This window comes from Loxodonta africana, chromosome 11 (assembly GCF_030014295.1).
Source record: "Loxodonta africana isolate mLoxAfr1 chromosome 11, mLoxAfr1.hap2, whole genome shotgun sequence".
NCBI lineage: Eukaryota > Metazoa > Chordata > Mammalia > Proboscidea > Elephantidae > Loxodonta > Loxodonta africana.
The window spans coordinates 29,643,333-29,657,578 of NC_087352.1; the positions used below are offsets into that span (position 1 = coordinate 29,643,333).

At 52.3% G+C, this 14,246-nt stretch overlaps 1 protein-coding gene across 5 annotated transcripts in view; it reads right to left on the reverse strand.

The window, feature by feature from the left end:
* The window catches only part of NFATC1 (nuclear factor of activated T cells 1), a 126,466-nt gene that overhangs the window by 68,074 nt on the left and 44,146 nt on the right, over nt 1–14,246 (reverse strand). For all 5 annotated transcript variants that reach the window (XM_064294371.1, XM_064294367.1, XM_064294370.1 and 2 more), the window contains exons 4-6: nt 7,265–7,467; nt 5,258–5,430; nt 3,856–3,996 (exon numbers count right to left, since the gene is read on the reverse strand). In XM_064294371.1, coding sequence (XP_064150441.1) covers nt 3,856–3,996; nt 5,258–5,430; nt 7,265–7,467 — 517 coding nt within the window. The remainder of the gene's footprint in view (nt 1–3,855; nt 3,997–5,257; nt 5,431–7,264; nt 7,468–14,246) is intronic.

Genomic DNA, 14,246 nt, shown 5'->3' on the forward strand with positions numbered 1-14,246 from the left:
CGGGTCACAAGGATTACTCCACTCATGGTCCTTCCAGTGGGTCCATCTCAGGGTCTCTATGATGATTCCATTCACGGTACTTCTGGGGGAGGTCCGTCTTAGGGTCCTCAGGACAACTTCACTCATGGTCCTTCCAGAGGATATACCTCATGCCCAAAGGAGGACTCCTCTCTGCTTGCTGGTCCTTTCAGAGTGTCTGTCTCATCCCCAAGGTCGGCTCCACTCACAGTCCTTCCAGAGAGGCCATCTCGGCCCCAAGGACAACTCCACTCATGGTACTTCCAGGGGGTCTGTCTCAGCCCCAAGGATGGTTCCACTCATGGTCCTTCCAGAGGGTATGCTTTACACCCCAAGGATGGCACCTCTCTGCTTGCTGGTCCTTTCAGAGGGTCCATCTCAGGCCCCAGGATGACTCCACTATGCTCACCAGGTACAGAGATGGAGGGTAAGCGAGCACAGGCCCTACTCTCACCCAGCAAGTCCCAGCACGCTCCTTCCTCTGGGACCCCTCTGCCTGAGTCACCAGGAGAGAAAAACTGAGCCGTCCGCAGGGAGGGTGGGTCAGCACCCAGCACAACAGCCCTGTGAGAGCAGAAGAAACCACTGCTTTAGAAACTTCTAAAGCACTTCCAGCACCAAGGCATTTTAAACCCCAAACTGAACAAACCCCGGACATGGTACCCAGAACCAGGCCAAAAGGATTCCCTGCAAGGTAGGTTTCCATGTCCCAGAGGAGGAAGGCATCCACTGCTCCCCGTAAGGTGAGTTTCCACATCGCAGAGGAGGAAAGGTGTGCCAAACCAGCACTAGAGCTTGCCTGTGACCTCGCATGATGACAGTGATCACAGCTATAACTTCCTGCTGCTTCTAGAACAGGTGGATGTGCTGGGACGCAGAAACAGCAGCGTCCTTTCTGGCAAAACCCATTTTCATCGCCTGAGCTTAATAACTTTCTCAAAAGAATCAACTCACTGGGAAGAAATGCCTGCCTTGTTCTGTCTGCAAGCAGTGGTTTGAAAACAAAAACTTAAAACATCCCAGATAACCTGTCAGAAGACTAGCAAGTAACTGTGTTTCTAATTTAAATAGAGTTAGTGGTTTCTCCAAAAATACATCGGAAAGAGCCTCTCCACAGGGGGTGAGGCGTGGGCACGGTTATGCCCACACACTGCAGCGTCAGGAATGTCACACATGTCAGCTTGGCCCGAGAGTCATCTGTGCCTTTCGTTTGAAAGCATTCGGTTCACATGCATACATTCGTGTGCATGAGCAAGCAGATAATCTCACTTCAATATCAACGTTGAGTGACAAACATCCAGCACACAACTGCAGTATTCAATCGACATGTTCATTTGCTCATTAGTGGGCATGGGATCACAGCATGTCTCATCATGTTGCTGCTAGTTGCTGTTGAGCGACCCCACGTATAACAGAACAAGATGTGGCCTGGTCCTGTGCCATCGTCACGATTGGTGGTACGTTTGAGTCCACTGTTGTAGCTATTTCGTCAATCCATGTCATGGAGGACTTCCCTCATCTTCACTGACCCTTCACTCTACCAAATACGACATCCTTCTCTAGTGATTGGTCTTCCCTGATGACGGGTCCAAACCAGGCACTGGTTCACTGGTTGCTTGTTTTCCAGATGCCAGACATGGAGCTGGCACGGTAGAACGCAGGTTACAGACCCACCCTTGGCCTCTCAGAGCAGCTGGGGAAGACAGACCAACATGAGACGGCCGAGCTGGCACTCAGCCCAGAGAGGAGGGCAGGGCAAATGTCCAGGGAACTGGTGGCATGCCGAGCTCTTAGGATGAGGAAGCCAGGTGAAGAGGGCAGGGAAGGACCTCGCAGCAGTAGAGGGTGTGACCAGGCCAGAGTGACAGTCGGACATTCATGGGTGGAGCCTCCCCATAACCAGTTGGGGGGCTTGCACTGGAATGCTATGGCTGTGTACCCCACAAGGGCCTAGATTGACCTGAATGAGCTGGACATTCCTGGGCCAGCAGAGGACCCAGCCCAAGGTGGAGTCCAACCCCTCTGCCTGAGAGTAGACGGATGAAAGGCATTTGAAGGTCTGCTGTGCAGGAGACACCCCAATACCCCTATTGGGCCACAAGGTACCATAAGTTGGGGAGGCAAACAGTAAGAAAGCTGTTTGGAGCCTCCCTTGTGGAACGGAGCCAACATTGTGATCACAAACGTCTCGTGACCGAGTTCCTTTCCCAATGTGCACCACGTTTAAAACCCTGCAGGCTAAACCACCTCAGAATCAGCCTCCTCAAAGAAGGGTGTCAAATAACGCAGACTCTCCTGCTTACCATCACACTTGGCTGGGTTTTCTCTGCAATTTAAAGCATGTTTTCCAATTATGTGCATGATTACATAGGCAAGCCGAGGTAAGGGTGGAAGGCGTTTACACCTATTTTGATTGAAGTGCCTCCATCTCTGGCAAACTGTACAAAATCAAGGCCCCATTATGAAGGTGAATGCCTCAGTGATTCCAGCTGATTAGACTGAGCACCGGACAGGCCGCTTTCAGGGCAATTTCAACTGGAAAATGTGAAACAGAAAAGAAAGCCACCAGCCCCCACAGGCCCACCCCCTTCAGCCCCCAACTTGGTTTGGAGCGGACAGGGCAGTGCTATGAGACCCCACAGGGGAGCAAGGCAGGGCCCAGGGCAGAGGGGCAGGTCAGGCAAGGACAGTGTCCACATCTGTGTGACCCACAGTGAGGGTGAACCAAAGCACAAAACCACGGCATGTGTCCCCATGATGGGGCAACTTACCTGCCTTATTGGCTTTTACTGGAAACCACAAACGTGCAATTACAGACTCCTTGGCCCTCACACCTTTGCCTCTGTCGGGGGGCCCCCACTGAGACCAGGCAGACGAGGGTGCAGGTTACCATCATAGTCACCCAAGGAGCCAGCAGGGACCCCAGACACTGAAATCCTGGTGACCTCAAAGAAAGGGTCACTGTCCCACAGACAAACAGCTTGAGGGCCTGGAGCTTGGTAAGAATGAGCTTGACTCGTACCCCTAATCAATCAGCTAGGCCGCAGAGCTCCCACCCAGCCCAGAAAAGGCTGCCTAGAAGGGCAAAGCCATTGAAACTATGGCCAGTCCCCAAAAACAGTGACACTGAAACCCCCACCTCATCCCACCAAGTTTATAATAGCCCAGGGGCAAACGGGGCACCTCAGATCTGTCCCGCACTGAGACACTGAGGGGACTAGGGGCTGCAGGCAGGCGGCTCCAAAGCAGCCAGGCATGAATGGGCCCATGGGCTTCCTGCTGGGGCCTGCGCACACAGGTGCTGGTGGGCACTGCAGTCACCAGCCAGGAAAAACAACCAGGAAAAGCTTTGCAGCAAACACCAGCAAGAGGGGAACTGGAGATGCTGACTGGAATGTCAGTGTGGCAGGCCAGTCCTTGCCCTCTGCACCAGGGACTGTGACTGCTAAGAGGCCTCGCAGGCCCCTGCATGGCTCTAAGCCCACAGTGCTCAGACATGGGGCTGCTCCTTGATGCAAATGTGATCCAAGGAGAAGGGCCCAGGGAGAGCAAACACCTTCCCTCTCCTCCAGCCCCTCCACCACTGACAAGGACACTTGGGAGGGAGGGCCACGGATGACTCCAGAAACAGGCTAACCCCTCCTGCAGCATGAGGTGGCCACAGAGCTCAGGCCCTGGTGGAAATATGAGGCACTGTGCCATGGCTTCGAAGCCCTGTACCGCCCACCCATGGTGCCAGCCTGCAATTAGTCGTCCCAACTTCATCCACCCAGGAACCAATTTCCACCAGTGCCCACAATAGAAAACATGCAGACAGCCTATTTTTAAAGGACATACCTGGTGCTTTCTCCACGAAAATGACTTTTGAGTCCTGCAGAAAGTTGTGTCCAGAGAGCACCATCTTCTTGCCGCCTACCACAAGGTAGCTGTCTGTGCTCTGCTTCTCTACCAGCGGCAGCTCCTGGGCTGATCTCTGGGCTGGGGGTGGTGGGGGGAGACACAGGGCAGTGTGAGTACAACTGTGTGGACCGGCCCAAGGCAGCAATGCCACCTCTGAGGATGGCGGGTGGGCAGTACACGCCTCCCTGCCCCATCATTAGTCAACCCGTCAAGAATGTGCGCTGTCCTGTCTGTATTTACAGGAATATTACAAACGCTATCATTCCCAAATGAACAAAGGTGCAATTCCATCCTCCACTCTGGAGTCCTTCAAAATGGTTCTCAAGAAACAATCAATAATGTTCTCCTGAATAAAATTAGCCAATTCTGATCCAAGTTACAGCAAGGACACTGATACTTAGGGGTAAATCACGTATCTAGCCTGTTCACCTTGGACACCAGGCCCTTCACTCATATGGGTGTGTGTACACAGACGTGTGACGAGGCAGGTCTGTATGCTCAGAGGGTGGGAGGGAGTGAAGACGCCTGGCGGATGAGGTACTGAAGGGCTGTGGCAGAGGTGGCCTGCCTGGCTGAGCCCCTTCTGCCCCTAGGGCACCTGACCTTCTCTGCCACTCTCTCTTGGGCTGTGGAAGGAGGGCTGGGAGTGACGGTCTGAGGCTGGGGAAGTCGTGGTGCTGTGTGCCTTGTATCACCATTGACCTAATTTGCTAAAATATCAACCACAGGACACAGGGAACCTTGGTTCCCCGTCACAGTCCACAGCACTGTGTGGAAGAAAGGCGGGCGGGTGCTGAGCCGAGGCACACAAGGCCCACCGAGGAATCCACCACACAGGAAGGAGAGAAAACCAGGAGTCACCAAGGGAAAGAACAATGTCCCACCACTAGGTTTATAAATGCTAGCTCAGTCCAACAGATCCCAATGCCCAAATCCCATTTTCTCGGTGCCTGAGATGTGAGGGAGTTACTTTAACAATACAAACATCCCACTGTTTCAGACCACATTCTTCCCTTTTGTTTTTCCTACATGCACCCTAAGTAGGTAATGTCGAAGCCACCTGGCCGCTCCGCCAACAGGTGCCACAGAAGCTAAGACGCAGACAGATACACTGTCACTACACTCTCACGTCAACCGGGGGCGCTGGCACGGAGGCTAAGACGCAGCCCTACTCGCTGTCACTAAACTCCCAAGTCTCAGTGAAGGGGGCCGCTGCTTTCCACATGGACACGTGTGGAGGGGGAACGCATGAAAAGCAGCGCAAAGTGCTGCTACAACAGAAAACATCTGAAGCGAAGCCATCCCCACTTGGAAAGAAAAAGTCGTGCCCGGTACTCACAGCATTCGATGGGGTTGGACGCGACCTGCAGGGACAGGGTCCGGCCGCCAGGCTGCGGGATGTGGACGCGGAAGACCAGCCTCACGCGCGTGTTCTTCCTCCCAATGTCGGTCTCCCCTTTTCGAAGCTCGATGTCAGAGTTTCTGAGCTTTAAGATCCCGGCACAGTCGATGCTGCCCAAGACAGAAGACCACATTTTCCTTTCAGTCACTGGCAGGTGCATGTAAGACCCCCCACCTCCCATGTCAGAAGAGCCCCTGGTCCCAGCTCAGGGCCCGCAGGCTAAAGCCCTGCAGCAGGCACCTCCCCATAGGAAAGTCAAAGACAAGGCACTCACCAAGGGCAGGGCTGAACCCTGCTGGTGAGGCGGGAAATGGGAGCAGCTGTGTAGAGAACTCACCCCTTAGTCACTGGACCTCTATCACCAGCCCCTCAACTCTGCCTGGGTGCCCCTACCTGGCTGGGTGGGGACGTAGTCACCACAGACAAAAACCATAGAGCTGAGAAGGGGGAGACGCAGGATGGTACAGTGCTCTGCCTCGGTATGACAGGATGGGGGGGTCCCCAGAGGAGCAGATGCTCAGATTTTGCCAGCACCCTGCTGCTCAGCTTATACCCTCCTTTCCTAGGGTTCCACGTGATTTCACTTTATTCCATGCATAAACTCAACCCAGCGAAGACCACTGTCCCTCCATTTTCCGTGAGCTAACAGAATAAAGAACAAACTTTCCACGAGTGAGACCCTGTATGCAACGGCACTGCACCAGTAGGTAACCCAGGGCAGGCATTTAAGTACAACTCAGCCATCAGCAGGGCTGATCTTGGAGGTCATTACTGGGTCATGTTGTGTGTTGTTCCCTGTGGGCTGTTCTAAGTCCATCAGGTGTGGTAAGTGCAGGGTAACTGAACTCCCAACTCGACCGCAACCCAAAGGACTATGAGTCCTCTCTAACCACCTGACACGACACCAGTTGTTGGGGAACTCTGACCACAGTGCAAACCCAAGGGTCTAGAATGAATTCAGAGGTGTGCTGAGTTTCCCAAATTTGTGAACAGCTGCGATGGAGAAAAAGCATTTCCTGCATTTTGGCTAAAAGGGTGTAACTGTTAAAATAACTTAGTGGAGAAGCACACAGTCCCACCTCCTCTCCTACCGCTCTGCCCCTGCCTGGCCCCTTGCTGTTCCATGAGCCCCAACTGACTTCGGCAACAGGGCCTCCGCACTGCAGGACCACCGCCCCGCCCCCTTGACAGCTGGCTCTGCCCCCCAGAAGGCTCCTCCCACCTCTCCCCATGCTGTCCACCTCAGCTCCCTGCTGAGATCACCACCATAATGTGACGGTTACCTCTCCTCCTTGGCTTGTTTGTTCACATTGACACATTTGCCATTGGTGTCTCCCCTTCCCACCCCGCTGTCAGTGCCATGAGGACACCATGTCTGCCTTTCTTGCCATGTCCACAGCCTAGATGGTGAAGTCCCAGCACTAGACGGCACTCATTCATGGTATTAAATGACACAATGCCCACAGGCCCCATTTGGACATTACATGACTATTTATTCACTAATTCTCTTTTAAATTAACTGTAAAGTCAGATTTGACTCTGCGAGGTGGAACCCGTTGCGTAACTACGTGGTCCAGACACACTGTTCTAACTTTCTGCGTCTGTTCTTAGCCATCACTGCAGGTTGCACTGCTTACATGCAGGAATACAGAGGTGTCATTTGGTGCTCGTGTGCGTGGCTGTGTAACTGGGATACTCATTCTAAGAGGCAATATACTCAGTGCTTAAGCCCTAGGAAGAAACAATCCCGTTGTCACAAACTTCTGAAATGTTTATTTGGGTGCTAGGCTGAGGGCACCCTACACCTGGAAAGTTTAGATGTTTGGCGGGAGAGCCAGCAGAAAGCAGACGAGAGAGCAGAGCTCGCATGGCCCACTGTAGACACGGCACCAGAGGCTGTGGCCCACCACAGACACCCAGAACCCAAGAGGTGCCCAGGCTTACATTGCTCGCATGTTGTTCTCTGGCAGCAGCAGGATCTCTAGGACTTTGGTGTTGGAGAGGATAGCCTCATGGCTGGTGGTGGAGACAGTCTTCCCTGTGATCCGGTGGACCTGGTAGAAGGCGTGGGGCCTCAGCAAGCGGTCGTCCGCCGTCCCAATGAACAGCTGGAGCGTGAGCGGCTCATTTTCCAAGTAACCATGTAGCTGGCGAGAGAACAAAACACTCCCACTAAGGACCATACACATAAACTGCTGGGAATCAATTAAACTTTTATAAGCAGAGACTTTAATTCAAAAAGAAAACTTGTGACAGGTGCAAAGTGTTAGGTCTCCCCCCCGCTCCCTGACGCCTTTTCATTTCTCTGCAATGTAATATCGGTACAATGAAAAAAAAGTGCACTCAGAAAATGTCTCATTATCCTGAAAGACCCAGGGCGCTTGGTTAGCTTTAGGCTTTGAATAGTTCTGTTGCTGTGTGTGAACACACACGTGCGCGCACACACACACACACACACACACACATATGCATGAGCACACACCCAGCATCATCAGCAGCAGCACCACCCACTTTGCTGTGCCATCTTCCCCAGCAGGAAAAGCAGGTGGAAGAAGTGCCTTCTGCACTGCTGGTTTACCTGGGCTTTTGCCCTGTTCTAGGTCCACCAGCTCTATCGTGTGTAAGTGACTTGTGGTCAAGAAAACACCCTGGCATGTTTCCCTGCACACGTTGATGCTGGTCAGGGTGGTGTGTAGTAGTGCAGAAGATGGCCTTGCCTCCTAAAATCAGTAAGTGAAGACCGTAGAGGGTTTTCTGCAGTCATTCACACCCCTACAAAGTAAGCCTCTGCTGCCGATATGAAATGATCGACTTCCCTGTGGTCAGTTACACTGAGACTGAACACAGTGCACGTTCAGTATTGACCAGATAACAGTATCCACATTTGCTAGACGCAGAGCCATGCACACTTCCCCCAGGATACTGGCAGCCACACTCTGCTCCGTGCTTCAGGACAGGCCTGGCCTCCTGGCTCAGCACAGGTCATGGCTTCAGATTACCTCCCTTTTGGACAAATAACCAGGGTTAAGATGTAAAAGCAGGGCCCACGAGAACTGCCGCTGCTGGTCCCGGTCTGACCCCCTCCCTTGCTACATCTCACACCGGTTTCTCCTTAAGTGACACTTCATCTTTTAAGAGATAATTTTTTTCGTTTTTACCTTTAATACTACCATTTATGATCCAAAAAACCCATTGCCATCAAGTAGATTCTGACTCATAGCAACCCTCTAGGACGGAGTATAACTGTCCCATAGGGTTTTTAAGGAGCGGCGGATAGATTCGAACCGCCAACCTTTTGGTTAGCAGTCGAACGTTCAACCACTGCGCCACCAGGGCTCCCACCATTTATGATTACTATAAGATAATTCTATTTTAAAGAAGCAAATTCTGCTAGAAGCATTTAATTCTCACAAGCTCTAGAGTGAGCCTCCTGGGTTCTGAGCCTGGCCCTGCCCCGCCTGCAGGTGACCTACTCCTGTGACCCATTACCCCTCCTCCTCGGTGGAGTGAAGAAAAGGCACACTGGCCTCCTGGCACAACTGAGGGTCACAAGAAATGCTCTGTGCAAGGGTTTAGAGCAGTGCAGGCGTACAGAACCATCCTTCTTACCACTTCTGTCATCACTTTTTCCCACGGCACTAGCTTTAAAATTGTGGACAGCAGGCAGCAACTGACACGGTGACAACTTGACAAGTCAAATTATACAACCCTCAGCTAAGTTAAAGATGTGTGAAAATGCTGCCGAAGGTGTCACATAAGCAGGGAAGCTGACATCACCCACTCAAAACCAGTGAGGCTTGCGAGCTTCAGACCTGGGTTTGGATGCTGCTCTGCCATGTCCTGTGTGGGTGCTGAGATGGGGTAAGAAGCCCTTGCAATGTGGTAGAAGGACCCGGAATAACCCTGCCCAGAAGGAACACTTGCCCTCCCCACCACACCCTGCTGGGGAGGATGGCCTGGATGATGGAGAGGTGAGGGAGGAAGATGATGGAAAGGACAATGAAGGGAGAAAGATGTTGAATAGGACTGTGGTATAATGAATGGCTTAAGATGGCCTTTCTAGCCACAGTCTTGTAACTTCCACTGAAGTGATTGTGCGGGACTATGTGATAGGGTAATTGTGGCCCACCAAAGGGATTGGTCAGTTTTGCCAACCCATCTGGCTTGAAACGAACCACCTGAGAGGTGGGAAGGAGAAGATCCTGCCACCACCAAGGAAGAACAGCCAGCAGCCAGCACGTCCTTTGGGCCTGGGATCCCTGTGCTGAGAAGCTCCAGGAACCAGGAGACACAGAGTGAGAGAGCTGTAACACTGAAGGCAGCAAGAAGTGACAGCAGAGACCTGGCAGCAGGAGACGGCGCGGTGGGCTTCCCAGCCCATGGAAAGAGAAAGGTGAGTGCCTTTGGGCAGAGGCTCAGGGCCAGGTAGAGGCATGCCTGCTAGTACAGCTAGGAAGAGGCTGTCCTGATGCAAGAACTGTATCCTGAGCCTGAACTGTAACCTGTTAAAAAAAAAAAAAGTTACTTCCCTAATAAACCCCATAATCGTGAGTATTGTCTGTGAGTTCCGTGTGGCCATTGCAATGAATTACTGAACCTAACACAGAAGCAGAAAGTGCCATGGGGGGGACGGTTGATGTCAGAATTGGTAAAGATGGCAAAGAGAAGAGGCATGCGTGTCTGATGTCCACCTCATAGGACTCAGCCTTGGGTTATCTTGATTCTCCCTACCCTTGTGAAGTTAGAGGAGGTCAGACGCCTCCCCCATACTGTTTTTACAGGGAAGATGAGGACAGCCATGCCTTCGTCTGTGTTCTCAACCCTCTGTTGACGTCTGCTCCTCCCCACAGGTGGCCAAGCCCCAGGGCAAGGGGGCACCCTGGGCACCAGGCTGCTGCCAGGGTGATGAAGTGGTTGATGGCACACACGATGAAGCAGTCTGGAACTCAGCTTTGCCTGGTAGATGGGATTGGGCCTGAGGGCACCCCACTCTGCAGCTGGGGGCTGTGCCTGCACCCGCACCTGAACATCACAGAGACCACCAGGGGTAGATAGGCTCATGGTGACTGAGCGCAGAGCTGCCCACCAAGGGTCCCAGCCAACAGCCCCTACCTGACAAGACCACCTGATCCCAGCATTCCTGAGAAGGCACTGTTGGGGGGCTGAAGGCAGGGCCTGGGGTGGGCGAGATGAGTAGGGAAGGGATGAGGGGTGGGATACTAGGAGGTGGACTTGTGGGGACAGGTCTTAGAAACACAAAGTAAGACACCCAGGTGAGAAGGCCGAGAAACCTCTGGGAGCACAGCTGTGATGAAGGAATGGCGCTGAATGACTGAGGTGGGGTCGGAGGAGAAACAAAGATCTAGTGGTGCAAATACACACAGCCAGTCTCCAGAGGAGACAGGAAATGGATGACACCAGGAGGAGGGAAGGAACAGACTGACCCCAGGCCTCAGCATCCACTGAACACTTGACTTTTGGGCACAATTCCAGCTCAGAATCTTAAACTTTGACTTTAATATGCCAGTTTGAAGGAAAAGAAGCCCCAGGAACCAAAAGCTGGTGCCCCATGCTGCCTGGTGCTGCAGGGTGTGGCATGGGGAGATGGGTGCTGACAGGCTCAAAGGCAGCCCCCAGCCCTCTGCAGACCCACCAGCCCGGGATCTGAATCAGGGCATGCAGGGCACCTTTTTAGGTGAAGCATCGTGGCTTCATTAACTCAGGACCTCCAGTGTGGCCAAGATGAAAGGCGGCTGCAGGGAGCTTGCTTCAAATGCATGTGGCCTGACCCTGGGTCCAATTATGAGCCTGCCGCTGGGGAGCAAGGAAATGGGCTGTGTTGAATCAGAGATGCACTAATTTGCTGCCTCAATAAGCAGGTCACGTTTCCATGACTTTGAGGGGTTTGAAGAAAGGTATGTTTCCTGGAAGGAGGCCTTGTGGCACAATGATTAAGCACTTGGCTGCTAACCTAAAGGTCAGTGGTTCGAACCCACCAGCCACTCCACGGGAGAAAAGATGCAGTGATCTGCTCCAGTAAAGATGACACCCTAGAAAATCCTAATAGACAGTTCCACTCTGTCACATGGGGTTGCTACGAACTGGAATAGACTTGATGCCAACCAACAACAACGACATTTCCTGGAGGGGTTTCAGGCCTCCATGTTGGAAGGGACGCAGGCTACCCTCCCCATGAGCAAAAGCCTACCTGTGCTCCACTTAAAAGTGGATTATGGAGGAACCAGCCTTCTTGCTTTGAGTCGGTGTCCAAGGGTTGACAGCAGCCCCATCAATTTGACGAGGAGGTGGACAAAATAGGGAGCTCCTGGGTGGTACAGACAGTTAATGTGCTCAGCTGCTAACTGAGAAGTTTGAGTTCACCCAGAGATTCCTTGGAAGAAAAGCCTGGTGATCTACTTCCAAAAAGATCAGCCACTGAAAACCCTATGGAGCATAGCTCTACTCTGACACGTGGGGCTACCATGAGCTGGAATCCATAGCAACTGGTATTTTTGCAAACAAAACAATCGAACCCCTTACAAGCCCAGGGGCTGATTCTGCAATAGGCTGTTTTGCTCAGAGACTTGTCTGGAGCGAACATTTCTGTTTCTTCCTATCTAACAATTTCATCTGCCACATGGGGAGGTTTTTCTGAGCGCATCAACAGCTTCCTCCCCAAATGGCCTGGCGACCGTCATGAGATTCTACAACAGTAACATCGCAGACGTCACATCTAAGGCCAGAGAGAGGGGCGTCAGTCTACACGACCCTATTGAGCAGAGCATCGCTGCTGCTGCTTAAAATGTGGCACACCAGCAGTGAGCCGCTAATCAGACCTGTGCTGGTGAGAGACCAAGTGGTCTGACTTCTTTTAACAAGAGATGGAGGAGATGCGGGTACACGCGGAGTCCTCAAAAGGGAATCCCGTAATCACAGAGCGCGTTCACCAGAGATCCGCACATCATGAGCAAGCTCCTCCCCGACAGGGAGCTGGACTCAGGAATCACCTGGAAGCAGGCTGCAGCAGTGCTGCAGATGGCCAGAGAGGCCTCGTGCCGGCTGCCCACTTCAGTGACGCCAGATGAATAATTCACCCCCGCCCTGGTTAAGGCAAGATTGGTCGCGATATCAGATGCCCCTGTGATGCGCCCGGCAGTCTGTGGGCGGGCACTACGTGGAGACCAGCGATTGCAGACACAAGGCTCCAATGCTGCTGCCATGTGATGAGCTCACTGCCGCTTCTGCTCGCAGGACAGGGGACGTGTGAATTTGTTGTTTCAAGTGAATTTCCACGGCCCCGAGACTCCTGCTCATGGCTAGTTTATAGGCGGCTGGAGACTACACACTTCTGGGGAGCACTCCTGCATCTCTGATTAATATTTAAAAGCCAGTGTTTGCCATGGGCTGCAGAGGGGCCAGAGGAGGCTCTGAGGCCACCTGGGTTTCTGTATGCAGACACTGGGGAGTATGTGGTGGGGTCTGCTCAGAAGTGGACTCACAGTGTGGCACGGGCAGGCCGAGGCATCGGAAACACTCACGCACTCACATACACTCACGCATGCCTTCATATTCACACATTTGCACACATGCACACTCACACACACTCACGCATCATTCATTCACACATTCACATCCATACTCACACATGCACACACGTTCACACAAACACGCATTCACACTCACATCCATATATTTACATTCACGTGTGCGCACACATTCACACTTTCACATCACTCATTCACACAATCTCATACATCACTCATTCACACACACAGTGCTTGCCTTCACACACTCCACACTCATGCTCTCACACACGCACTCATACTTACATATTCACACACTCTCACATGTGCACACACATTCACGCACTCTCACACACATTCACACTCATTCACATACTCACACATGCACACATTCACACCTGTACGTTCACATATACACACTCATACTTACACATTCACATGCATGCACTCACATACACACGCTCACCCATACATATTCACATGCACACACACACACACAAAGTGTCCTGGAACACTGTTTCCTTATAAAGGTACGATGTCTGGCTTACAGAGGAGGTATGTGCATCAGACGCCCTCCTGATCTTTTTCTGTCTGTAACGTGGTCTCGATGCCGAAGTTCCACCTATCTGTGGACCTGGTCATCTTCAAGTGAGTTCTTTCTACTAAAAAAACTGAGTTTCATGTGGACACACTGCCCCAGGCAGCTCGTGCCAGGAACCAGATCTGTGTTGGCCTGGGTAGGTGCTTGCGCTGATGTGGAATTTCTTGGGGAGGCTTTCTGGGATGCAGGCGGAGGAGATCACAGGCATTTCCCCCCAGTCTCCTGTTCCGTCCGCTCACTGCCTTCTGCATCGGCTGTGTGTCACAGACACCGCTGTAGAGCCTCTCTGAGTCCCGGAGCTGCTATCTAGAAGTTTGCCACATCCTGCTCCTTGCATGACACTGCTTCAATTTGGCTGCGTGAGTATTGTTTAACTCAGGTAAAAATTTTCTTCCTGTGTGGATACCTGAGTGTCTCTACCAAACAGTATTCAGTTAGGCTGGGAAAGCTGAGACTGCCTGGCCAGCCCTCGATTTTCTAGCTAGCGGGCAGGAACCCAGCCTTCTTCCGCGGTGGACTTACTAAACTGCTTTGCTCCGTGCTAGACTCCAACCAATGTTCTTATCATGGGAAATGTAATCTGAAGAGCAGGACTTGAAGAGGAGGCAAATCTTGCTACTCAGAACTCCATTTTATGACATTTGATGCTACACTATGTCATGGGGTCTTTGGCCAAACCCCCTCTCTAGTGGGCAGAGGCACTTCATGTCGTAGGGGCAGCTGCCTTTAACTGGCCACTGCGGACCACTCTAAATGACAACTTAAATTCCTGCAGGACCTGGCTGGTGGCAGCCCTCTGATG